We start from the raw sequence: 24,166 nt of genomic DNA on the forward strand, positions 1-24,166 counted from the left end.
CGGTGGGTTATCGAGACGTTGTACAGGTCCACACTGCCGATGGGTTATAGGGGTGTTGTACAGGTCCACACTGCTGTTGTTTATAGGGGTGTTGTACAGGTCCACACTGCTGTTGTTTATAGGGGTGTTGTACAGGTCCACACTGCTGTTGTTTATAGGGGTGTTGTACAGGTCCACACTGACAGTGGGTTGTAGGGACATTGTACAAGTGCACACTGGCAGTGGGAACCTTGCCTGTATATTGAAAGTTTGGATGCACAATTTTCTGACTTGAGCTTGTGAACTCATAACATTTTTAATTTAATCAAAAGAGTTATACTGGAATTACTGAAGAGCAGTTACTCAACTCTTTCCTTCAATCTGAGTGTTCAAAGCAAAGAGGACAAGAATGTAAAAATGAAAGGTTTCAGTCAGTATTACCTAGTGACATAAGAAAACTGTCTGTGTCATGTTCATTCCTTTTGCACCATCTGATCTAAATCAAATTGCCGACACTTACCTTTCGTGTCAGTCTTCTTTTAATTTCTCGCTTTTCCTCCTCTTCTTCTTGCTCATTTCTTGCTAAAGAGAGAAATCAATAAATTGTTTTCAAAACGCATTGGCTGAATTACTGCAGATCTGATGAATGAAATCAAATAAGATGAATCTCTCCTTTTCAAAAGTTGCCATCTACCAATGTATTTAAACCCTGGGGAGCGTTGTACAGGTCCACACTGACAATGGGTTATAGGGGCGTTGTACAGATCCACACTGACAATGGGTTATAGGGGCGTTGTACAGATCCACACTGCTGTTGTTTATAGGGGTGTTGTACAGATCCACACTGCTGTTGTTTATAGGGGCATTGTACAGATCCACACTGCTGTTGTTTATAGGGGTGTTGTACAGATCCACACTGACAATGGGTTATAGGGGCATTGTACAGATCCACACTACTGTTGTTTATAGGGGTGTTGTACAGATCCACACTACTGTTGTTTATAGGGGCGTTGTACAGATTCACACTACTGTTGTTTATAGGGGCGTTGTACAGGTCCACACTACTGTTGTTTATAGGGGTGTTGTACAGGTCCACACTGCTGTTGTTTATAGGAGACGTTGTACAGGTCCATACTGCTGTTGTTTATAGGGGTGTTGTACAGGTCCACACTGCTGTTGTTTATAGAAGCGTTGTACAGGTCCACACTACTGTTGTTTATAGGGGCGTTGTACAGACCCACACTACTGTTGTTTATAGGGGCGTTGTACAGGTCCACACTGCTGTTGTTTATAGGGGCGTTGTACAGGTCCACACTGCTGTTGTTTATAGGGGTGTTGTACAGGTCCACACTGCTGTTGTTTATAGGAGCGTTGTACAGGTCCACACTGCTGTTGTTTATAGGGGCATTGTACAGATCCACACTGCTGTTGTTTATAGGGGCGTTGTACAGGTCCACACCGCTGTTGTTTATAGGGGCGTTGTACAGGTCCTCACTGCTGTTGTTTATAGGGATGTTGTACAGGTCCACACTACTGTTGTTTATAGGAGTGTTGTACAGGTCCACACTGCTGTTGTTTATAGGGGTGTTGTACAGGTCCACACTGCTGTTGTTTATAGGGATGTTGTACAGGTCCACACTACTGTTGTTTATAGGAGTGTTGTACAGGTCCACACTGCTGTTGTTTATAGGGGTGTTGTACAGGTTCACACTGCTGTTGTTTATAGGAGTGTTGTACAGGTCCACACTGCTGTTGTTTATAGGGGTGTTGTACAGGTCCACACTACTGTTGTTTATAGGGGCGTTGTACAGGTCCACACTGCTGTTGTTTATAGGGGTGTTGTACAGGTCCACACTACTGTTGTTTATAGGGGTGTTGTACAGGTCCACACTGCTGTTGTTTATAGGGGCGTTGTACAAGTCCACACTGCTGTTGTTTATGGGGGCGTTGTACAGGTCCACACTGCTGTTGTTTATAGGGGTGTTGTAAGGTCCACACTGCTGTTGTTTATAGGGGCGTTGTACAGGTCCACACTGCTGTTGTTTATAGGGGCGTTGTACAGGTCCACACTGCTGTTGTTTATAGGGGTGTTGTACAGGTCCACACTGCTGTTGTTTATAGGAGTGTTGTACAGGTCCACACTGCTGTTGCTTATAGGGGCGTTGTACAGGTCCACACTGCTGTTGTTTATAGGGGCGTTGTACAGGTCCACACCGCTGTTGTTTATAGGGGCGTTGTACAGGTCCACACTGCTGTTGTTTATAGAAGCGTTGCACAGGTCCACACTGCTGTTGTTTATAGGGGTGTTGTACAGGTCCACACTGCTGTTGTTTATAGAAGCGTTGTACAAGTACACACTGCTGTTGTTTATAGGGCGTGTTGTACAGATCCACACTGCTGTTGTTAATAGGGGCGTTGTACAGGTCCACACTGACAATGGGTTATAGGAGCGTTGTACAGGTCCACACTGCTGTTGTTTATAGAGGTGTTGTACAGATCCACACTGCTGTTGTTTATAGGAGCGTTGTACAAGTCCACACTGCTGTTGTTTATAGGGGTGTTGTACAGGTCCACACTACTGTTGTTAATAGAAGCGTTGTACAGGTCCACACTACTGTTGTTTATAGGGGCGTTGTACAGGTCCACACTGCTGTTGTTTATAGGAGCGTTGTACAGGTCCACACTGCTGTTGTTTATAGGGGCATTGTACAGGTCCACACTGCTGTTGTTTATAGGGGCGTTGTACAGATCCACACTGCTGTTGTTTATAGGGGCGTTGTACAGGTCCACACTGCTTTTGTTTATAGGGGTGTTGTACGGGTCCACACTACTGTTGTTTATAGGAGTGTTGTACAGGTCCACACTGCTGTTGTTTATAGAAGCGTTGTACAAGTCCACACTGCTTTTGTTTATAGGGGTGTTGTACAGGTCCACACTGCTGTTGTTTATAGGGGCGTTGTACAGGTCCACACTGCTGTTGTTTATAGAAGCGTTGTACAAGTCCACACTGCTGTTGTTTATCGGGGCGTTGTACAGGTCCACACTGCTGTTGTTTATAGGAGTGTTGTAGAGGTCCACACTGCTGTTGTTTATAGGAGTGTTGTACAGGTCCACACTGCTGTTGTTTACAGGAGTGTTGTACAGGTCCACACTGCTGTTGTTTATAGTGGTGTTGTACAGATCCACACTGCTGTTGTTTATAGGGGAGTTGTACAGGTCCACACTGCTGTTGTTTACAGGGGCGTTGTACAGGTCCACACTGCTGTTGTTTATAGGGGTGTTGTACAGGTCCACACTGCTGTTGTTTATAGGGGTGTTGTACAGGTCCACACTGCTGTTGTTTATAGAAGCGTTGTACAGGTCCACACTGCTGTTGTTGAAAGGGGCGTTGTACAGGTCCACACTGCTGTTGTTTATAGAAGCGTTGTACAAGTCCACACTGCTGTTGTTTATAGGGGCGTTGTACAGGTCCACACTGCTGTTGTTTATAGGGGTGTTGTACAGGTCCACACTGCTGTTGTTTATAGGGGTGTTGTACAGGTCGACACTGCTGTTGTTTATAGGGGTGTTGTACAGGTCCACACTGCTGTTGTTTATAGGGGTGTTGTACAGGTCCACACTGCTGTTGTTTATAGGGGTGTTGTACAGGTCCACACTACTGTTGTTTATAGGGGTGTTGTACAGGTCCACACTGCTGTTGTTTATAGAAGCGTTGTACAGGTCCACACTACTGTTGTTTATAGGGGCGTTGTACAAGTCCACACTGCTGTTGTTTATAGGGGTGTTGTACAGGTCCACACTGCTGTTGTTTATAGGGGTGTTGTACAGGTCCACACTGCTGTTGTTTATAGGGGCGTTGTACAAGTCCACACTGCTGTTGTTTATAGAAGCGTTGTACAGGTCCACACTGCTGTTGTTTATAGGGGTGTTGTACAGGTCCACACTGCTGTTGTTTAAAGAAGCGTTGTACAAGTCCACACTACTGTTGTTTATAGGAGCGTTGTACAGGTCCACACTACTGTTGTTTATATGAGCGTTGTACAGGTCCACACTGCTGTTGTTTATAGGGGCGCTGTACAGGTCCACACTGCTGTTGTTTATAGGGCCGTTGTACAAGTCCACACTACTGTTGTTTATAGGGGCGTTGTACAGATCCACATTGCTGTTGTTTATAGAAGCTTTGTACAAGTCCACACTACTGTTGTTTATAGGAGCGTTGTACAGGTCCACACTAATGTTGTTTATAGGAGTGTTGTACAGGTCCACACTGCTGTTGTTTATAGGGGCGTTGTACAAGTCCACACTGCTGTTGTTTATAGGTGCGTTGTACAGATCCACACTGCTGTTGTTTATAGGGGCGTTGTACAGGTCCACACTGCTGTTGTTTATAGGGGCGTTGTACAGGTCCACACTGCTGGTGTTTATAGGGGCGTTGTACAGGTCCACACTGCTGTTGTTTATAGAGGCGTTGTACAGGTCCACACTGCTGTTGTTTATAGGGATGTTGTACAGGTCCACATTACTGTTGTTTATAGGGGCGTTGTACAGGTCCACACTGCTGTTGTTTATAGGAGCGTTGTACAGGTCTACACTGCTGTTGTTTATAGGGGTGTTGTACAGGTCCACACTGCTGTTGTTTATAGGAGTGTTGTACAGATCCACACTGCAGTTGTTTATAGGGGCGTTGTACAGGTCCACACTGCTGTTGTTTATAGGAGCGTTGTACAGGTCCACACTGCTGTTGTTTATAGGAGCGTTGTACAGATCCACACTGCTGTTGTTTATAGGGGTGTTGTACAGATCCACACTGCTGTTGTTTATAGGGGTGTTGTACAGATCCACACTGCTGTTGTTTATAGGGGTGTTGTACAGGTCCACACTGCTGTTGTTTATAGGGGTGTTGTACAGGTCCACACTGCTGTTGTTTATAGGGGTGTTGTACAGGTCCACACTGCTGTGGTTTATAGAAGCGTTGTACAGGTCCACACTGTTGTTGTTTATAGGGGCGTTGTACAGGTCCACACTGCTGTTGTTTATAGAAGCGTTGTACAGGTCCACACTGCTGTTGTTTATAGGGGTGTTGTACAGGTCCACACTGCTGTGGTTTATAGAAGCGTTGTACAGGTCCACACTGTTGTTGTTTATAGGGGCGTTGTACAGGTCCACACTGCTGTTGTTTATAGAAGCGTTGTACAGGTCCACACTGCTGTTGTTTATAGGGGTGTTGTACAGGTCCACACTGCTGTGGTTTATAGAAGCGTTGTACAGGTCCACACTGCTGTTGTTTATAGGGGCGTTGTACAGGTCCACACAGCTGTTGTTTATAGGAGCGTTGTACAGGTCCACACTGCTGTTGCTTATAGGGGCGTTGTACAGATCCACACTGCTGTTGTTTATAGGGGTGTTGTACAGGTCCACACTGCTGTTGTTTATCAGGGTGTTGTACAGGTCCACACTGCTGTTGTTTATAGAGGCATTGTACAGGTCCACACTGCTGTTGTTTATAGGGGTGTTGTACAGGTCCACACTGCTGTTGTTTATAGGTAGGGGTGTTGTACAGGTCCACACTACTGTTGTTTATAGGGGTGTTGTACAGATTCACACTGCTGTTGTTTATAGGGGCGTTGTACAGGTCCACACTGCTGTTGTTTATAGAGACGTTGTACAGGTCCACACTGCTGTTGTTTATAGAAGCGTTGTACAGGTCCACACTTCTGTTGTTTATAGGGGCGTTGTACAGGTCCACACTGCTGTTGTTTATAGGAGCGTTGTACAGGTCCACATTACTGTTGTTTATAGGGGCGTTGTACAGGTCCACACTGCTGTTGTTTATAGAAGTGTTGTACAGGTCCACAATGCTGTTGTCTATAGGGGTGTTGTACAGGTCCACACTGCTGTGGTTTATAGAAGCGTTGTACAGGTCCACACTGTTGTTGTTTATAGGGGCGTTGTACAGGTCCACACTACTGTTGTTTATAGGGGTGTTGTACAGGTCCACACTGCTGTGGTTTATAGAAGCGTTGTACAGGTCCACACTTGTTGTTTATAGGGGCGTTGTACAGGTCCACACTACTGTTGTTTATAGGGGTGTTGTACAGGTCCACACTGCTGTTGTTTTAGAAGCGTTGTACAGGTCCACACTGCTGTTGTTTATAGGGGTGTTGTACAGGTCCACACTGCTGTGGTTTATAGAAGCGTTGTACAGGTCCACACTGCTGTTGTTTATCGGGGCGTTGTACAGGTCCACACAGCTGTTGTTTATAGGAGCGTTGTACAGGTCCACACTGCTGTTGCTTATAGGGGCGTTGTACAGATCCACACTGCTGTTGTTTATAGGGGTGTTGTACAGGTCCACACTGCTGTTGTTTATCGGGGTGTTGTACAGGTCCACACTGCTGTTGTTTATAGGGGTGTTGTACAGGTCCACACTGCTGTTGTTTATAGGGGTGTTGTACAGGTCCACACTACTGTTGTTTATAGGGGTGTTGTACAGATTCACACTGCTGTTGTTTATAGGGGCGTTGTACAGGTCCACACTGCTGTTGTTTATAGAGACGTTGTACAGATCCACACTGCTGTTGTTTATAGGAGCGTTGTACAGGTCCATACTGCTGTTGTTTATAGGAGCATTGTACAGGTCCACACTGCTGTTGTTTATAGGAGCGTTGTACAGGTCCACACTGCTGTTGTTTATAGGGGCGTTGTACAGGTCCACACTGCTGTTGTTTATAGAGGCGTTGTACAGGTCCACACTGCTGTTGTTTATAGGGGTGTTGTACAGGTCCACATTACTGTTGTTTATAGGGGCGTTGTACAGGTCCACACTGCTGTTGTTTATAGGAGCGTTGTACAGGTCTACACTGCTGTTGTTTATAGGGGTGTTGTACAGGTCCACACTGCTGTTGTTTATAGGAGTGTTGTACAGATCCACACTGCTGTTGTTTATAGGGGCGTTGTACAGGTCCACACTGCTGTTGTTTATAGGAGCGTTGTACAGGTCCACACTGCTGTTGTTTATAGGAGCGTTGTACAGATCCACACTGCTGTTGTTTATAGGGGTGTTGTACAGATCCACACTGCTGTTGTTTATAGGGGTGTTGTACAGATCCACACTGCTGTTGTTTATAGGGGTGTTGTACAGGTCCACACTGCTGTTGTTTATAGAGGTGTTGTACAGGTCCACACTGCTGTTGTTTATAGGGGTGTTGTACAGGTCCACACTACTGTTGTTTATAGAAGCGTTGTACAAGTCCACACTGCTGTTGTTTATAGGGGTGTTGTACAGGTCCACACTACTGTTGTTTATAGGAGTGTTGTACAGGTCCACACTGCTGTTGTTTATAGGAGTTTTGTACAGGTCCACACTGCTGTTGTTTATAGGGGCATTGTACAGGTCCACACTGCTGTTGTTTATAGGGGTGTTGTACAGGTCCACACTGCTGTTGTTTATAAGGGTGTTGTACAGGTCCACACTACTGTTGTTTATAGGAGTGTTGTACAGATCCATACTACTGTTGTTTATAGGGGTGTTGTACAGGTCCACACTGCTGTTGTTTATAGGGGTGTTGTACAGGTCCACACTGCTGTTGTTTATAGGAGTGTTGTACAGGTCCACACTGCTGTTGTTTTTAGGGGCGTTGTACAGATCCACACTACTGTTGTTTATAGAGGTGTTGTACAGGTCCACACTGCTGTTGTTTATAGGGGCGTTGTACAGGTCCACACTGCTGTTGTTTATAGGGGCGTTGTACAGGTCCACACTGCTGTTGTTTATAGGGGCGTTGTACAGGTCCACACTACTGTTGTTTATAGAAGCGTTGTACAGGTCCACACTACTGTTGTTTATAGGGGTGTTGTACAGGTCCACACTACTGTTGTTTATAGGAGTGTTGTACAGATCCATACTACTGTTGTTTATAGGGGTGTTGTACAGGTCCACACTGCTGTTGTTTATAGGGGTGTTGTACAGGTCCACACTGCTGTTGTTTATAGGAGTGTTGTACAGGTCCACACTGCTGTTGTTTTTAGGGGCGTTGTACAGATCCACACTGCTGTTGTTTTTAGGGGCGTTGTACAGATCCACACTACTGTTGTTTATAGGGGTGTTGTACAGGTCCACACTGCTGTTGTTTATAGGGGCGTTGTACAGGTCCACACTGCTGTTGTTTATAGGGGCGTTGTACAGGTCCACACTGCTGTTGTTTATAGGGGCGTTGTACAGGTCCACACTACTGTTGTTTATAGGAGTGTTGTACAGATCCACACTACTGTTGTTTATAGGGGTGTTGTACAGGTCCACACTGCTGTTGTTTATAGGGGCGTTGTACAGGTCCACACTGCTGTTGTTTATAGAAGCGTTGTACAGGTCCACACTACTGTTGTTTATAGTGGTGTTGTACAGGTCCACACTACTGTTGTTTATAGGAGTGTTGTACAGATCCATACTACTGTTGTTTATAGGGGTGTTGTACAGGTCCACACTGCTGTTGTTTATAGGGGTGTTGTACAGGTCCACACTGCTGTTGTTTATAGGAGTGTTGTACAGGTCCACACTGCTGTTGTTTATAGGGGCGTTGTACAGATCCACACTACTCTTGTTTATAGGGGTGTTGTACAGGTCCACACTGCTGTTGTTTATAGGGGCGTTGTACAGGTCCACACTGCTGTTGTTTATAGGGGCGTTGTACAGGTCCACACTGCTGTTGTTTATAGGGGCGTTGTACAAACCTCCTGTCTAATGGGCAACTGATATAAATGACAGATATCAGTTTGTGCTCAGACAAGGCATGGTATTCAACCTGCCATTGTCTTAATCTTGAACAGACTAATGTATCCATTTCAACTTCGACACCACATGGTGGTGTCTGAAGATTGAGGCATGGACAGTCTATGCATATTTCAAAAATTTCAGATAACAATTCAGCTTGAGGTATGCAGAGCAGTGTAAAGACTATATCCAAAACATTGCACCCAGTGTTGCATCAACTATCTTTCAACAGATGCCTAGAGCCAAATGGAGCATCTGATCACAGGTGATAAAGAAAGCAGGTCTCAAGTTGTCTCCAGGATGCAGCATAAGTGCCAGTGACCTTTGCAGCTGACAAGGAGGAGAACCTCATTGAGCAAACTTTGCTGCATTTGAACCCAGGTCCCATGGACAAGTGGAGAGTGTATTGATCCACTGCACCCGCAAATATCTTTCTACATGTTAATCATGAAATTCATCAGTGCACATTTGCCTGAAAACTCATCAATGATTGTTGGTCTTATGGCTTTCTGCTGCCTGTTCATCTTGTAGTCCTTCATATATATAATGCTTTCGGCTCCACAGTCCATGTTGACTTTTTGCCCATTTTCTCCTTTCCTCTCTCCGATGATATAGTGCAGTTGTCCAGATGTTGACAACTCACCATTGGGGTCACAACTGAGCCTGATCCTTTTCTCATTTGACATGCACATGTATGTACTTTCCAAAATGAGTCACTAGGTGGTGATCAGAAGTGTGATAACCAGTCTGATTTCCCTGATTCCTAGCCCAGGGACACTAAGGCTAATTGCAGCATCTGAAAAAGGCATAGCTGAAATTAGTAAACTCAACTTAGAGAAGGGATGTAACTTGGGGCCTTCCAGCTCTTTCTGGTTTATTAGCACTCTGGCACCCACTGTTGTCTGAGCCCATAGCATCTGACATTTAAAGGTGAAGTGATGCTTTCTCTCAGTTAGCTGTACTTTTCAGGAAGCATTTCAGGAAAGAAAGTGTACATTTCATTCCTCTATCATTCTTTCTTGACACTTATAGATCAACTATCTAAGCAGGTAGCTGAATTCTCAGTGGATAAATACAATGCATTTTCAGGGTTTAATCTAAGTACCCAATAAATGACCGATTTACAACAATGACAAAACATGTAACATTTGCCGACCAAAGCACATGTGGTTAACTTTTACTAAAGCCATACAGGTACCTATGATCTGATCCTTTAACAAAACACTTCAAAGATTAATGAAATTAGAAATAAACATCAAAGAGGTGAGTTTCGGAATGCAAACTGCTGCAGGGGTGCCTTACCCGCTGACCACACATATCGGGAAATCATGAATTTCTGTCCATTTCATTTTAAATTGTGGGCATTGTGCACACAATCTTCTAATATGTGCAACTGACTGGAGAATCTCCTCACCAATTCAATACACCCGCTCTCAAATATAAGCCTTCATCAACTCTTCAGAGGTTTGACGACAGTTTTTCATAAGGGGCTGCAGTATTCCTTACTTCCATAGCACTGTGAAAGTCATTTACACTTTCATATTACAGAACAAAATAGATTAGAGTGTATGGGTGGATATTAGGCGATAAAATACAAATTTGTCCAGCAACAGAAATTCAAACCTCAAAGAGAACCACATTTTCTGCTTAGTCAGCCATTCGATAAGCAGTGAGGAGCAGGGCTTGGCACTTTATGTCCACTGCGTTAAAGACTCAATTTTGTTCTGACACTGACAATACTGACAATTTTATAATGATAAAGCATTACTTACGTTTCAGGATGTTTCTTTGTTCCAGTTCCTCCGCAGTTGGCCTCTGGCTTAATCGCCTGCGAAAAAATATCAGGATCAGTCTCTGCACCATGTCTCTTCACAGCTGTGTGTGCTACAATTCTGTCATTATTCTCTGCTGGAACTTGTATGGATGGAAAAGGCTGCTAAAGATGTATATTGAACTCTACCACTCCAGCCAAGAAGCCACAACACAGCACCTGGAGCAAAATGTTACACTTTTGTCACAAATAAAGTCTGCTACTGTCTTTTCATCTGTAGAAAGTGAAGTATAGTCCCACATTATCCTCTATCCTTGCATTATCCTCACAAAGTGGTGTCTGGCAAACTTTTTATTTTGCATCATTTCCTTCCTCCCATGCCTGCTTCCTGACTTTTTTGATCCTGATAACTTGTGCACAGGGCACTGTAGTGTATGAAACTGCCTGACTTTGTATACTCCCCAAACACTATTCATAATACTGATGATGGCATGTCTATATGGAAGTCCCCAAATTCACTAACCCAAAGAAGTACATGTTCTTTTCATATTGTTTTTATTTATCTGATTCTGCTGTACTGAGTTGAAATTCCCATTCGAGCCATTTGCTCTAAAGAGAATTTGAAACTTATGAAATAGTTATGACTCTTGATTAAAAGTGTCCTCACACTGAAAAAATGCACCAGGCTGCTAGCATATGAGGAATTTTCAATTTTCTTTGCTGCCATATAGATGGAGTACTGTCCATCTATCAATTCATAACTGGTATACTTCAGATCCTGTTGACAAGAGGGAGATAGAGAGTGAAAGAGAAACAAAGAAAGAAAAAAAGGAGACATAGTAAGAGGCAGAGTAGCAAGATAGACAGATAGAGAGGTTGGAAACAAAGCACTTGAGGAAAAGGAGAACAGAAAATCAGCTGAACTTCCTGGGTAATTTTTGGACACTGAAAAGTGCGATAATGAATAAGAAAAAGGCCTAAAAGTTTGAATTTTTGGTCTTTAAAATGTGCCTTTATCCTCTCTGGATGATGATAATTATTACCATGAACCATTAATTAATAAAAATGACTACCAAAGCCATTGGGTCGGATTTTGCTCTCAGCAACAAATGAAAGGCGCTAGCTGTTCATTAAACTTGCTCATAGACTTTCTATGGGATTTTGCACTGGAACTTACTGTAAATTAGAATATCAAAAAGTGCAGCAACCTCTACAGGGCATCTCAGATCATTAATGAGCAGCACAGAGTTTGAACCAGGAAGTATCAATTAGAATAGGGAATTCAATGTCAAATCAGGTGCAGAAAGAAAAATAAAGAAAGAGGAAGAAAGATTGGATTAAGAGGGAGAGAAAGAAAAGGTAAATACATTTTTTAATTTTTTTAAATCTCTAACAATAATTACAATTTGAAGGAATGAAACTCCTCACTTTTAAAAGACAATTTTCAATGCCAGAGAGGTTTTTTGGCAGTAATTAAGTTTTGCCACACCGGTAAATGAATACTTACATGGGAATCCACAAGACCTAACTTTTTATGGCGAGTTTAATTCGTATGTATGAGATAAGTACTGCAAATTTACACCATTAAATATATTTGAATGGAGTGCCAGATGGCAAGATCCCGCTTTCTGTAAGTTTGTGGAGGAGCAGGGCATCTTGGGCAGCAACTTCTCTTCCCCTCCTCATCGTGACCTCACTCCCCCTCCCCATCGCAACCACTCACCCCCGCCATCCCCATCATGACCTCTCTCCCCCTCCCCATCGTGACCTCTTTCCCCCTCCCCATCGTGACCTCTTTCCCCCTCCCCATCGTGACCTCTCTCCCCCTCCCCATCATGACCACTCACACACCCCTTCCCCATCGTGACCTCTCCCTCTCCCCATCACAACCACTCACCCCCCCATCCCCATCGTGACCTCTCTCCCCATCCCCAACGTGACCGCTATCCCCCTCCCCATCGTGACCTCTTTCCCCCTCCCCATCGTGACCTCTCTCCTCCTTCCCATCGTGACCACTCACACCCTCCTTCCCCATCGTGACCTCTCCCTCTCCCCATCACAACCACTCACTCCCCCATCCCCATCGTGACCTCCCACGTACCTCCCCATCACAACCACTCACTCCCCCATCCCCATCGTGACCTCCCACGTCCCTCCCCATCACAACCACTCACTCCCCCATCCCCATCGTGACCTCCCACGTCCCTCCCCATCGCAACCATTCATTCCTCCATCCCCATCATGACCTCTCTGCCCCTCCCCATCATGACCTTTCTCACCTTCCCATTGCAACCACTCATCCCCCATCCCCATCGTGACCTCTCTCCCCCTTCCCATCATGACCTCTCCCCCTCCCCATCGCGACTTCCCCCCCCTCCGCTTTGTGACCTCTCCCCTCACATCACGAATTCTCTCCCCGTCCCCGTCGCGACCTCTCCCGCTACCCATTGCGACCTTTTGCCCTGTACATCGCGACCTCTCCCCAGTCCACATTGTGACATCTCCCCCTCCCCATCTTGATCTCTCCCCCTCCCCATCATGACCTCTCCCCCTCCCCCACGACTTCTCCCCCCTGCACATCGCAACCTCTCTCCCCTCCCCATCGTGACCTCTCCCCTCTACATCACAAATTCTCTCCCTCTCCCCGTCGCGACCTCTCCCCCTTCCCATTGCAACCTTTTGCCCTGTACATGCGACCTCTCTCCCCACTCCCCATCGTGACCTCTCCCTGCTCCGCACCGCGACTTTTCCCCTCTCCCTGTCTGCTCCCCATAACCCTTTACTCCCTTATCGCTCAAAAATCTGTCTATCTCCGCCTTAAATATATTCAATGACCCAGCCTCCACAGATTTACAACACTCTGAGAGAAGAAATTTATCCTCATCTCAGTTTTAAATAGGCGGCCCCTTATTCTAAGAAGTCCTCTAGTTTTAGTTTCTCCAATGAATAGAAATATCCTCTCTGCATCCATCTTGTCGAGCCCCATCATTATCTTACAAGTTTCAATAAGATCACCTCTCATTCTTCTGAACTCCAATATGTATAGGCCCAACTTACTCAACCTATCCTCATAAGTCAACCCCCTCATCTCCGGAATCAATCTAGTGAACCTTCTCTGAACATCCTCCAATGCAAGTATATCCTTCCTTAAATACAGAGACCAAAACTAAACGCAGTACTCCAGGTGTGGCCTCATCAATACCCTGTTCAGTTGTAGCAGGACTTCTCTGCTTTTATACTCTATCCCCCTTGCAATAAAGGCCAACATTCCATTTGCCTTCCTGATTACTTACTGTACCTGCATACTAACTTTTTGTGCTTTATGCACAAGGACCCCCACGAATAACCTTCCGGAAATAATAGGGGACAGAGGATCTAGCGAGAAGGAGGAACTGAAGGAAATCCTTAATGGTCAGGAAATTGTGTTTGGGAAATTGATGGGATTGAAGGCCGATAAATCCCCAGGGCCTGATAGTCTGCATCCCAGAGTATTAAGGAAGTGACCCGAGAAATAGTGGATGCATTGGTAATCATTTTCCATCAATCTGTCAACTCTGGATCAGTTTCTATGGACTGGAGGGTAGCTAATGCAACACCACTTTTTAAAAAAGGAGGGAGAGAGAAAACGGGGAATTATAGACCAGTTAGCCTGACATTAGGGAAAACGTTGGAATCAATTATTAAAGATGAAATAGCAGCACATTTGGAAAGCAGTGACAGGATCAGTCCAAGTCAGCATGGATTTATGAAAGGGAAATCATGCTTGATAAATATTCTAGAATGTTTTGAGGATGTAACTAGTAGAGTGGCCAAGGGAGAACCAGTGGATGTGGTGTATTTGGACTTTCAAAAAGCTTTTGACAAGGTCCCACACAAGAGATTGTTGTGCAAAATTAAAGCACATGGTAATGGGGGTAATGTATTGACGTGGATAGAGAACTGGTTGGCAGACAGGAAGCAGAGAGTCAGGATAAACAAGTCCTTTTCAGAATTGCAGGCAGTGACTAGAGGGGTGCCGCAGGGCTCAGTGCTGGGACCCCAGCTATTTACAATATACATCAATGATTTAGATGAAGCAATTGAGTGTAATATCTCCAAGTTTGCAGATGACACTAAGCTGGGTGGCGGTGTGAGCTGTGAGGAGGATGCTAAGAGGCTGCAGGGTGATTTGCACAGGTTAGGTGAGTGGGCAAATGCATGGCAGATGCAGTATAATGTGGATAAATGTGAGGCTATCCACTTTGGTGGCAAAAAGGTGAAGGCAGAATATTATCTGTGTCATGTATGTAACCTCTATGTAACACCTCTGCAATACTGTATATACTTAAGCAATGCACACCTTGACCACAGGGGTTGAATTTGTGGGAGAATTCCTTACCTGGTCATCCAGGTATATAAAGGGAGGTCCCACGCAGGGTCATCACTTCTTGGTCCTGTGAATAAAGGTTCAGGTCATAGAGTGACCTTGTCCATAGAATGTGCCTTGTGTGGGTTTTGTGTCATTGAGTAAGGACTTTACATTGGCGATGAGAAACGAGAATCAACGACCCACGAGAATGGCCAATGGTAGCACAGAGGAACGGTACTGTGTTGGTGAGGACTGGGACGATTTCATTGAGAGGCTCCAGCAAAGCTTTGTCACGAAAGAATGGCTGGGAGATGCAGCAGCCGACAAGCGAAGGGCACATCTGCTGACCAGCTGCGGACCTAAGACTTACGCACTCATGAAGGGCCTGCTGGCACCCGAAAAGCCGGCGGACAAAACCTTTGAAGAGCTTAGTAAACTAATCGGTGAGCACCTCAAACCGGCGAGCAGCGTACACATGGCCCGACACAGATTCTCTACCCACCGACGTCGTGAAGGACAGAGCATACCGGACTTCGTTGCGGACCTCCGGCGTTTGGCCAGCCTCTGTAAGTTCACAGACGCTTGCAGGGGGGAGATGTTAAGGGATTTCTTTATTGAGGGCATCGGTCATGCGGGAATTTTCCGAAAGTTAATTGAGACCAATGACTTGACTTTGGAAGCGGCGGCGTTGATGGCTCAGACTTTCACAGCGGGGGAGGAGGAAACCAAAATAATATACGCACGCAATTCTACCTCCAACGCGGCGGGGTATCAGGGAGTCAATATCATAAACGCGACTCAGAGCCCCGCAAGCAGGCAAGGGCAGTTCGACACACCCCAGGCAGCAATAGACCCCAGAGCAGGTTTTCAACAGAGACAATGACAGGCTGAACGGACATTTACGCCATCACAGTGGACAATGCAGTCCGGGATGGGGCCATTGACACCCACTAACAGGGTACTCAAGGGAAGTCAAAGGGACAATCAGCGAGGAATGCCGGGTCATAGCTCCTTTGTTCACAACAATGGGAATCTCAGCTCATGCTGGAGGTGTGGGGGCAAACACTCTGCCAGGACTTGCAGGTTTCAACAATTCATCTGCAGAAATTGCAACCTCAGTGGCCACTTAGCTCGAATGTGCAGGAAACCTGTAACCAGGCTAATTTATGAGGCGGATGGACCAGAAGAGGGGTCTGTGATGCAGGATGACTTTTGGGGCAAATCAATGGACACTGAAGTTCAGCGGGTTCATGTGGCAAACATTTACAGCTCATATACCAAAACGCCACTAATGATGATGAAGATTTTATTAAACGGCATCCCTGTACACATGGAGCTGGACATGGTGGCCAGCCAGTCACTCATGAGCGTTCAACAATTCGAAAAGCTATGGCCACACAAAGCCAGTAGACCCAAACTAGAAGACATTGATACACAACTACGGACGTATACCAAAGAAATCATTCCAGTACGAGGTAGTGTAATATTGGCGGTCACACACAATGGATCAGTGAACCGGCTGCTGCTCTGAATTGTCCCGGGCAATGGTCCTGCACAGTTGGGAAGGAGCTGGTTAGCTGAGATGAACTGGAAATGGGGGGATGTGCACGCAATGTCATCTGTGGAGCGAAGTTCGTGCTCACAGGTCCAACAACAATTTGAGTCACTATTCCAACCTGGCGGCGAGACGGTCAAAGGTACCAAAGTAGTAATACGCATCACCCTGGATGCCAGACCAGTGCACCACAAAACCAGAGCGGTGCTTATGTGATGCGGGAGAAAATTGAGAGCGAATTGGACCGTTTGCTAAGAGAGAGCATCATCTCGCCCGTTGAATTCAGCGACTGGGCGAGCCCCATCGTTCCCGTCCTAAAAGCGGATGGTTCTGTCAGGATCTGTGGCGACTACAAGGGCACTATCAATCGGGTGTCCCTACAAGACCAATATCCGCTCCCGAGAGCGGAGGATCTTTTCGCCACGCTGGCAGGTGGCAAGCTGTTTACCAAGTTGGATCTCACTTCAGCCTACATGACCCTACAACTGGCCGACGAATCTAAACAACTGACCACCATCACTACGCACAAGGGACTGTTCGTTTACAACAGGTGCCCGTTTGGCATTCGATTTTTCAAAGAAACATGTAAAGCCTGCTTAAATCCATTCCTGGAACGATCGTATTCCAGGACGACATCCTCATCATGGGTCGTGACTCCGAGGAACATCTCCACAATCTGGAGGAGGTGCTACGCCAACTGGACCGGGTAGGCCTGCAACTCAAGAAGTCTAAATGTGTGTTTTTGGCTCCTGAGGTTGAGTTCCTGGGCAGGAGGGTTGCTGCAGATGGACGTCGGCCCACTGAATCCAAAACAGAGGCGATTCGACGAGCGCCCAGGCCCGGCAACACATCGGAGTTACTTCATTTCTGGGACTCTTAAACTATTTCGAGAACATTCTGCCAAACTAAAGCACGTTGTTGGAGCTGCTTCACGTGCTCCTGCATAAGGGTTGTGATTGGTTTTGGGGAGACTGTCAGGAACGGGCTTTCAATCAGACGCGGAACCTACTTTGTTCAAATAAGTTATTGACCCTGTACGACCCCTGTAAGAAATTGGTTCTGATATGTGATGCATCGTCCTATGGGGTTGAGTGCGTGTTGCAGCAGAGTAATGCTGAGAGCCAACTACAACCTGTAGCTTATGCTTCCAGGTCGCTCTCTCAAGCAGAACAGGGATATGGGATGGTTGAGAAGGAGGCACTCGCGTGTGTCTATGGTGTAAAAAAAATGCATTAGTACCTTTTTGGCAGGAGGTTCGAATTATAAACGGACCACAAGCCGTTAACATCCCTGTTGTCAGACAGCAAGGCTGTCAATGCCAACGCGTCAGCCCACATACAGCGATGGGCTCTCACGTTGACTGCTTATGACAACTCCATCCGGCACCGGCCTGGCACCGAAAATTGCGCTGACGTGCTCAGCAGGCTTCCTCTGGCCACCACCGAGGGGGCAGCGGAACAAAGCGCTGAGATGGTCATGGCCGTTGATGCCTTTGACAGCGCAGGCTCCCCCATCACAGCCCGCCAGATCAAAATCTGGACAAACAGAGATCCCCTCCTATCTCTGATTAAGAAATGTGTCCTGACGGGGGATTGGGCGCCCGCACACGGAGCATGCCCTGAGGAGGTCAGACCGTTTCACAGGCGGCTGGATGAGCTCTCCATTCAAGCTGACTGCCTAATATGGGGCAGCCGTGTAGTCATGCCCCAGAGGGGCAGGGAGGCATTCATCAGGAAACTCCACAGTGAGCATCCAGGCATCGTTCTGATGAAGGCCATTCCCGGTCACATGTTTGGTGGCCGGGAATTAATTCAGACCTGGAACACTGTGTTCGCAGGTGCATGACGTGTGCCCAGCTGGGTAATGCCCCCAGGGAGGCCCCACTGAGCTCGTGGCCCTGGCCCACCAAGCCATGGTCATGTATTCATGTAGACTACGCGGGCCCGTTCATGGGAAAAATGTTTCTCATTGTGGTAGATGCGTACTTGAAATGGATCAAGTGCATCATTTTGAATTCGTGCACGACATCGACGTGCGATCTTTGCGACCCACGGCTTGCCGGACATCCTTGTTAGCGATAATGGCCCATGTTTCACGAGCTACGAATTCCGGGAGTTCATGTCGGGCAATGGCCAGGCAGAACGTGCGGTCCAAATCATTAAACAAGGCATGCTCAGGATTCAAGGACCCTCCCTTCAATGCCGCTTATCGCGCCTCCTGCTGGCCGATAGGTCCCGACCGCAATCGCTCACGGGGGTCCCGCCCACTTTGCTACTTATGAAACGAACACTCAAAACTCAGTTGTCCCTCATTCACCCAGTCCTGACCGACATATTTGAGGGCAAGCGCCAGTCCCAAAACGAGTAACATGACCGAAACTCAAGGGGGAGATGTATAGAAATAAATGACCCCGTATTTGTCCTCAATCATGCCGTGGGACCCAAATGGCTTGAGGGTACGGTAATAGACAAAGAGAGGAACAGGGTCAGCGTGGTCAAACTTAACAATGGGCAGATATGTCGTAAGCATCTGGACCAAGTAAAAAAAAGGTTCAGCATAGACACTGAGGAACCTGAGGAAGATCATGAGATGGTGCTCACACCACCGCCAGTGAACGAGCAACAAGAACATTCAGCAGAATGCACAGTCCCGGCGGTCAGCCCGGACAGGCCGGAATCACCACAGGTGACAGACACTCACGCCAAGGCTCAACAACCAGAGCCCCAACTGCGGTGCTCCACGAGGGAGCGTAGACCACCTGAAAGACTTAACCTATGATCCCAATAAGACTTTGTGGGGGAGGTGATGTCATGTATGTAACCTCTATGTAACACCACTGCAATACTGTATATACTTAAGCAATGCACACCTTGACCACAGGGGGTGAACTTGTGGGAGACACTCCTTACCTAGTCATCCAGGTATATAAAGGGAGGTCCCACGCAGGGTCATCACTTCTTGGTCCTATGAATAAAGGTTCAGGTCATAGAGTGACCTTGTCTATAGAATGTGCCTCGTGTGGGTTTTGTGCCATTGAGTAAGGACTTTACAATCTGAATGTTGGCAGATTAGGAAAAGGCGAAGTGCAACGAGACCTGGGTGTCATGGTACATCAGTCATTGAAAGTTGGCATGCAGGTACAGCAGGCGGTGAAGAAGGCAAATGGCATGCTGGCCTTCATAGCTAGGTGATTTGAGTTTAGGAGCAGGGAGGTCTTACTGCAGTTGTACAGGGCCTTGGTGAGGCCTCACCTGGAATATTGTGTTCAGTTTTGGTCTCCTAATCTGAGGAAGGACGTTATTGCTATTGAGAGAGTGCAGCAAAGGTTCACCAGACTAATTCCCGGGATGGCAGGACTGACATATGAGGAGAGACTGGATCGACTGGGCCTGTATTCACTGGAGTTTAGAAGAATGAGAGGGGATCTCATAGAAACATATAAAATTCTGACAGGACTAGACAGGTTAGATGCAGGAAGAATGTTCCCGATGTTAGGGTAGTCCAGAACCAGGGGTCACAGTCTAAGGATAAGGGATAAGCCATTTAGGACCGAGATGAGGAGAAACGTCTTCACTCAGAGAGTTGTGAAACTGTGGATTTCTCTACTGCAGAGAGTTGTTGATGCCAGTTCGTTAGATGTATTCAAGAGAGAGCTAGATATGGCCCTCATGGCTGAAGGGATCAAGGGGCATGGAGAGAAAGCAGGAAAGAGGTACTGAGGTGAATGATCAGCCATGATCTTATTGAATGGTGATGCAGCCTCGAAGGGCCAAAATGTCTACTCCTGCACCTATTTTCTACGTTTCTATGTCTCTCTGTACTGCAGCATTTTGCAATCTTTCTCCATTTAAATTATAATTTGCTTTTCTATTATTTCTGCGAAAGTGGATAACCTCACATCTTCCCACATTATACTCCATCTGCCAAATTTTTGCCCACTCACTTTGCAGATTTTTTTGTGTCCTCCTCACAATTTGCTTTCTCACCCATCTTGGTGACTGACAGCGAGAGACACTCCGCCCACCCCCACTTTCTCCCCTCTTATGACGGACACGCTGCTCCCACCTCCAGTTCCACCACCATTTTGACGGACACTCTGCTCCCGTCCCCACTTCCACCCTCATTATGACCGACTTCTGCCCCGCTCGAATAAAAAAGACAACGAGCTGAATTTTGTGCAAGAGGCGACCGCATCCACCGCGGAGGTGAAAACGCAGAAAAATGGATGGTGCGACTCGTTTCTGGCAGGGGTGAATTTCGGCATAAATGCACAAAGAGTGGTAAATAGGTTGGTGAGGTGCAGCTATAAGTCATCACATAGTACTATGATAAAGTGGCAATAACAGAGAACTGGCTCATTGAAGCGGAGGATTGGGAACTTAATATTCCTGGCTACATGGTATTCAGGAAAGATATGGAAGGAAAGACAGAAGGGGATTCTGGCTGTATTGATCAAAGAAACTTTTACAGCACTGGGGAGGGATGATGTAGTTGAGGGTTCAAAGACAGAATATATTTGATTATAATTAAGGAATAATAGAGGAGCTATTATGATATTGGGTTTATACCAAAAATGGGAGAGAAATAAAGGAGAAAATTTGCAGCAAACTACAGAACGATGCAAGAACTAGAGAGTAGTGATAATGGGGGACTTCAATTATCCTAATATAGACTGAGATAGTTAAAGTATAAAGGGCAAAGAGGGGGCAGAATTCTGGAAATGTGTACAAGAGAACTTTCTTGATCAGTGTGTTTCCAGCCCAACAAGGAAGGAAGCAGTGCTGGATCTAGTTTTTTGGAATGAAGTGGGGCAAGTGGAGCATGTTTCAGTGGGAGAGCATTTGGGGAACAGTGATCATAATATCATCAGGTTTAAAAAAGTTACGGAAAAGTTATGGACAAGGAACAATCAAGTGTAAAAATACTTAACTAGAGGAAGGCTAACTTCAATGAGTTAAAAAGGGAAAACGGCCCAGGTGGATTAGAATCAAAAATTGGTGGTAAAACAGTAATTGAACAATGGGAGGCCTTCAAAGAGGAGAGGGTTCAGGTACAGAATAGACATTTTTTTTTGAGGGAGAAAAGAAGGTTATCCATAGCTGGAGCTCTCTGGATGAATAACAATATAGAGGTTAAAATGAGACAGAAAAAGAAGGCTTATAACAAGGACAAGTTTGTTAGAGAACAAAGCTAAATATAGAAACATAGAAAAACATAGAAACATAGAAAATAGGTGCAGGAGTAGGCCATTCGGCCCTTCTAGCCTGCACCGCCATTCAATGAGTTCATGGCTGAACATTCAACTTCAGTACCCCATAGAAAGTGCAGAAGAGATCAGAAAAAGAGAATAAGAGGTACAAAGAGATTATGAGAATAGATTAGAATCTAACATAAAAGGAAACACAAAAGTCTGTGTTAAATACATAAATAGTAGAAGGGTAGTCAAAAGAAGGGTGGGGATGATTAAGAACCAAAATGAAAATAAACACTGGTTAGGTCTCAGCAGGAGAATTGTGTTCAATTTTGGGCAACAAACTTTAGAAAGGATGTCAAGGCCTTAGAGAGAGTGCAGAGGAGATTTACTAGAATGGTGCCTTCAGTTATGTGAAGAGAATGGAGAATCCCAACCACCTTCAGTTGCTTCATCAATGTGGTTCACTCCATCATAAGGTCAGGTGGGGATGTTCGCTGATGACTGCACAGTGTTCAGTGCCATTCGCAACTCCTCAGATAATGAAGCAGTCCGTGCCCGCATGTAGCAAGACATTCAGGCTTGGGCTGGTAAGTAGCAAGTAACATTTGCACCACACAAGTGCCAGGCAATGACTATCTCCAACAAGCGAGAGTCTAACCACCACCCTTTGACATTCAACAGCATTACCTTTGCCGAATTCTCCACCATCAAAATCCTGGGGGTCACCATTGACCATAAACGTAACTGAACCCGCCACATTAATAGGGTTGCACCAAGAGCAGATCAGAGGCTGGATATTCCGTGGCGAGTGTCTCACCTCCTGACTCCCAAAAGCCTTTCCCCCATCTACAAGGCACAATTCAGAAGTGTGATGGAATGCCCTCCACTTGCCTGGATGAGTGCAGCTCCAACAACACTTAAAAAGCTCAACACCATCCAGGACCAAGCAGCCCACTTGATTGGCATCCCCTCCAACACCTTAAACATTCACTCCTTCCACCACCAGCATACTGTGGCTACATTTTCAACCATCTTAAGTTGCTTCATCAATGTGGTTCACTCCATCAGAAGTGGGGATGTTCGCTGATGACTGCACAGCGTTCAGTGCCATTCGAAACTCCTCAGATAAGGAAGCAGTCCATGCCCACATGTAGCAAGATCTGTGACAGAGACTGTAGGTCCCGCATTTGACTCTTCAGCCACCTGAGAACTCACTTTTAGAATGGAAGGAAGTCATCCTCGACTCCGAGGGACTGCGTATGATGATGATGACAGTGGCTGCGGTGTGTACCTTATACAAGATGCACAGCAGCGACTCACCACCGCTTCTTTGGCAGCATCTCCCAAATCCGCGACCTCTACCATCTAGAAGGAGGGCAGCAGGCAATTGGGATCACCACCACCTCCACGTTCCCCTCCAAGTCACACACCATCGTGACTTGGAAGTATATCGCTGCTCCTTCATCGTCGCTGGGTCAAAATCCTGGAACTCCCTCCCTATCAGCACTGTGGGAATACCTTTACCACACGGACTGCAGCAGTTCAAGAAGGCAGCTCACCACCATCTTCTCAAGGGCAATTAAGGATGGGTAATAAATGCTGGCCTTGCCAACAAACACCCACATCCTATGAACGAATTTAATAAAAGCTGGGGTTGTTCTCCTTAGAACAGAGAAGATTAAGAGGAGATTTTGATAGAGGAGTTCAAAATCATGAACGGTTTTGGAAAAGTACTTATGGAGACACTATTACCACTGGCAGGAGGGTCCGTAACAGATGAACCAAATTTATGGTAATTGACAGAAGAATCAGAGGTGACATGAGGAGAAATAATTGTTTGCAGCAAGTTTTTATGATCTGGAATACACTGCCTGAAAGGATGGTGGAAGCAGATTCAATAACAAAGAGAATTGGATTAATACCTGAAGGGAAAAAAAAAATACACAGCTATGGGGAAAGAAAGGGGGAGTGGGTCTAGTTGAGTAATTCTACCAAAGAACCAGCACTGGCATGATGGGCCAAATGGCCTTCTTCTGTTTGTATCATTCTATGATTCTATAAAGATGTTAAACAATGGATTTTTATTACTAAAAATTGAGAATATAAATCTTTTCCCATAGTGTGCAAGTACAAGTTTATTCAAATCAACTGCTAATTTTATTTAAACTGTGTAAGCAATAGAAGGTGAAATTCAATCAAAGCTACACATCAGCAGATCTTTTCCCTTAGGTTGATGTAATCGATAACCATGCAAATCTAACCCACATCTCACTGCAATAATTCATGTTGTGGATAAGATTACTGAGATTCTTTCCATTACACAATCATTGCCACATTATCTGCAGCTGATTTTGAACAAAAGTCTTCAGCTTACTCCCTGCCATCTGAATGCATGGGAAACTAAAGTGTATCAAGATTATTTCAGTCACTAAAAATAGGCTGAACTGCACTTTAATTGTTATCATCAGCTGGAAGTCCAGTCTTACAATATCCAGCTGACTTCTGAGCTCCTATTCAAATAGAGCAGAAGCAGGTCATGAATTTGTATATAA

At 45.8% G+C, this 24,166-nt stretch overlaps 1 protein-coding gene across 1 annotated transcript in view; it reads right to left on the reverse strand.

The window, feature by feature from the left end:
- The window catches only part of phactr1 (phosphatase and actin regulator 1), a 523,423-nt gene that overhangs the window by 84,005 nt on the left and 415,252 nt on the right, over positions 1 to 24,166 (reverse strand). The window contains exons 10-11 of the mRNA XM_070879882.1: positions 10,519 to 10,574; positions 500 to 561 (exon numbers count right to left, since the gene is read on the reverse strand). Of these exons, the coding sequence (XP_070735983.1) occupies positions 500 to 561; positions 10,519 to 10,574 (118 nt within the window). The remainder of the gene's footprint in view (positions 1 to 499; positions 562 to 10,518; positions 10,575 to 24,166) is intronic.

This window comes from Pristiophorus japonicus, chromosome 5 (assembly GCF_044704955.1).
Source record: "Pristiophorus japonicus isolate sPriJap1 chromosome 5, sPriJap1.hap1, whole genome shotgun sequence".
Taxonomy (NCBI): domain Eukaryota; kingdom Metazoa; phylum Chordata; class Chondrichthyes; family Pristiophoridae; genus Pristiophorus; species Pristiophorus japonicus.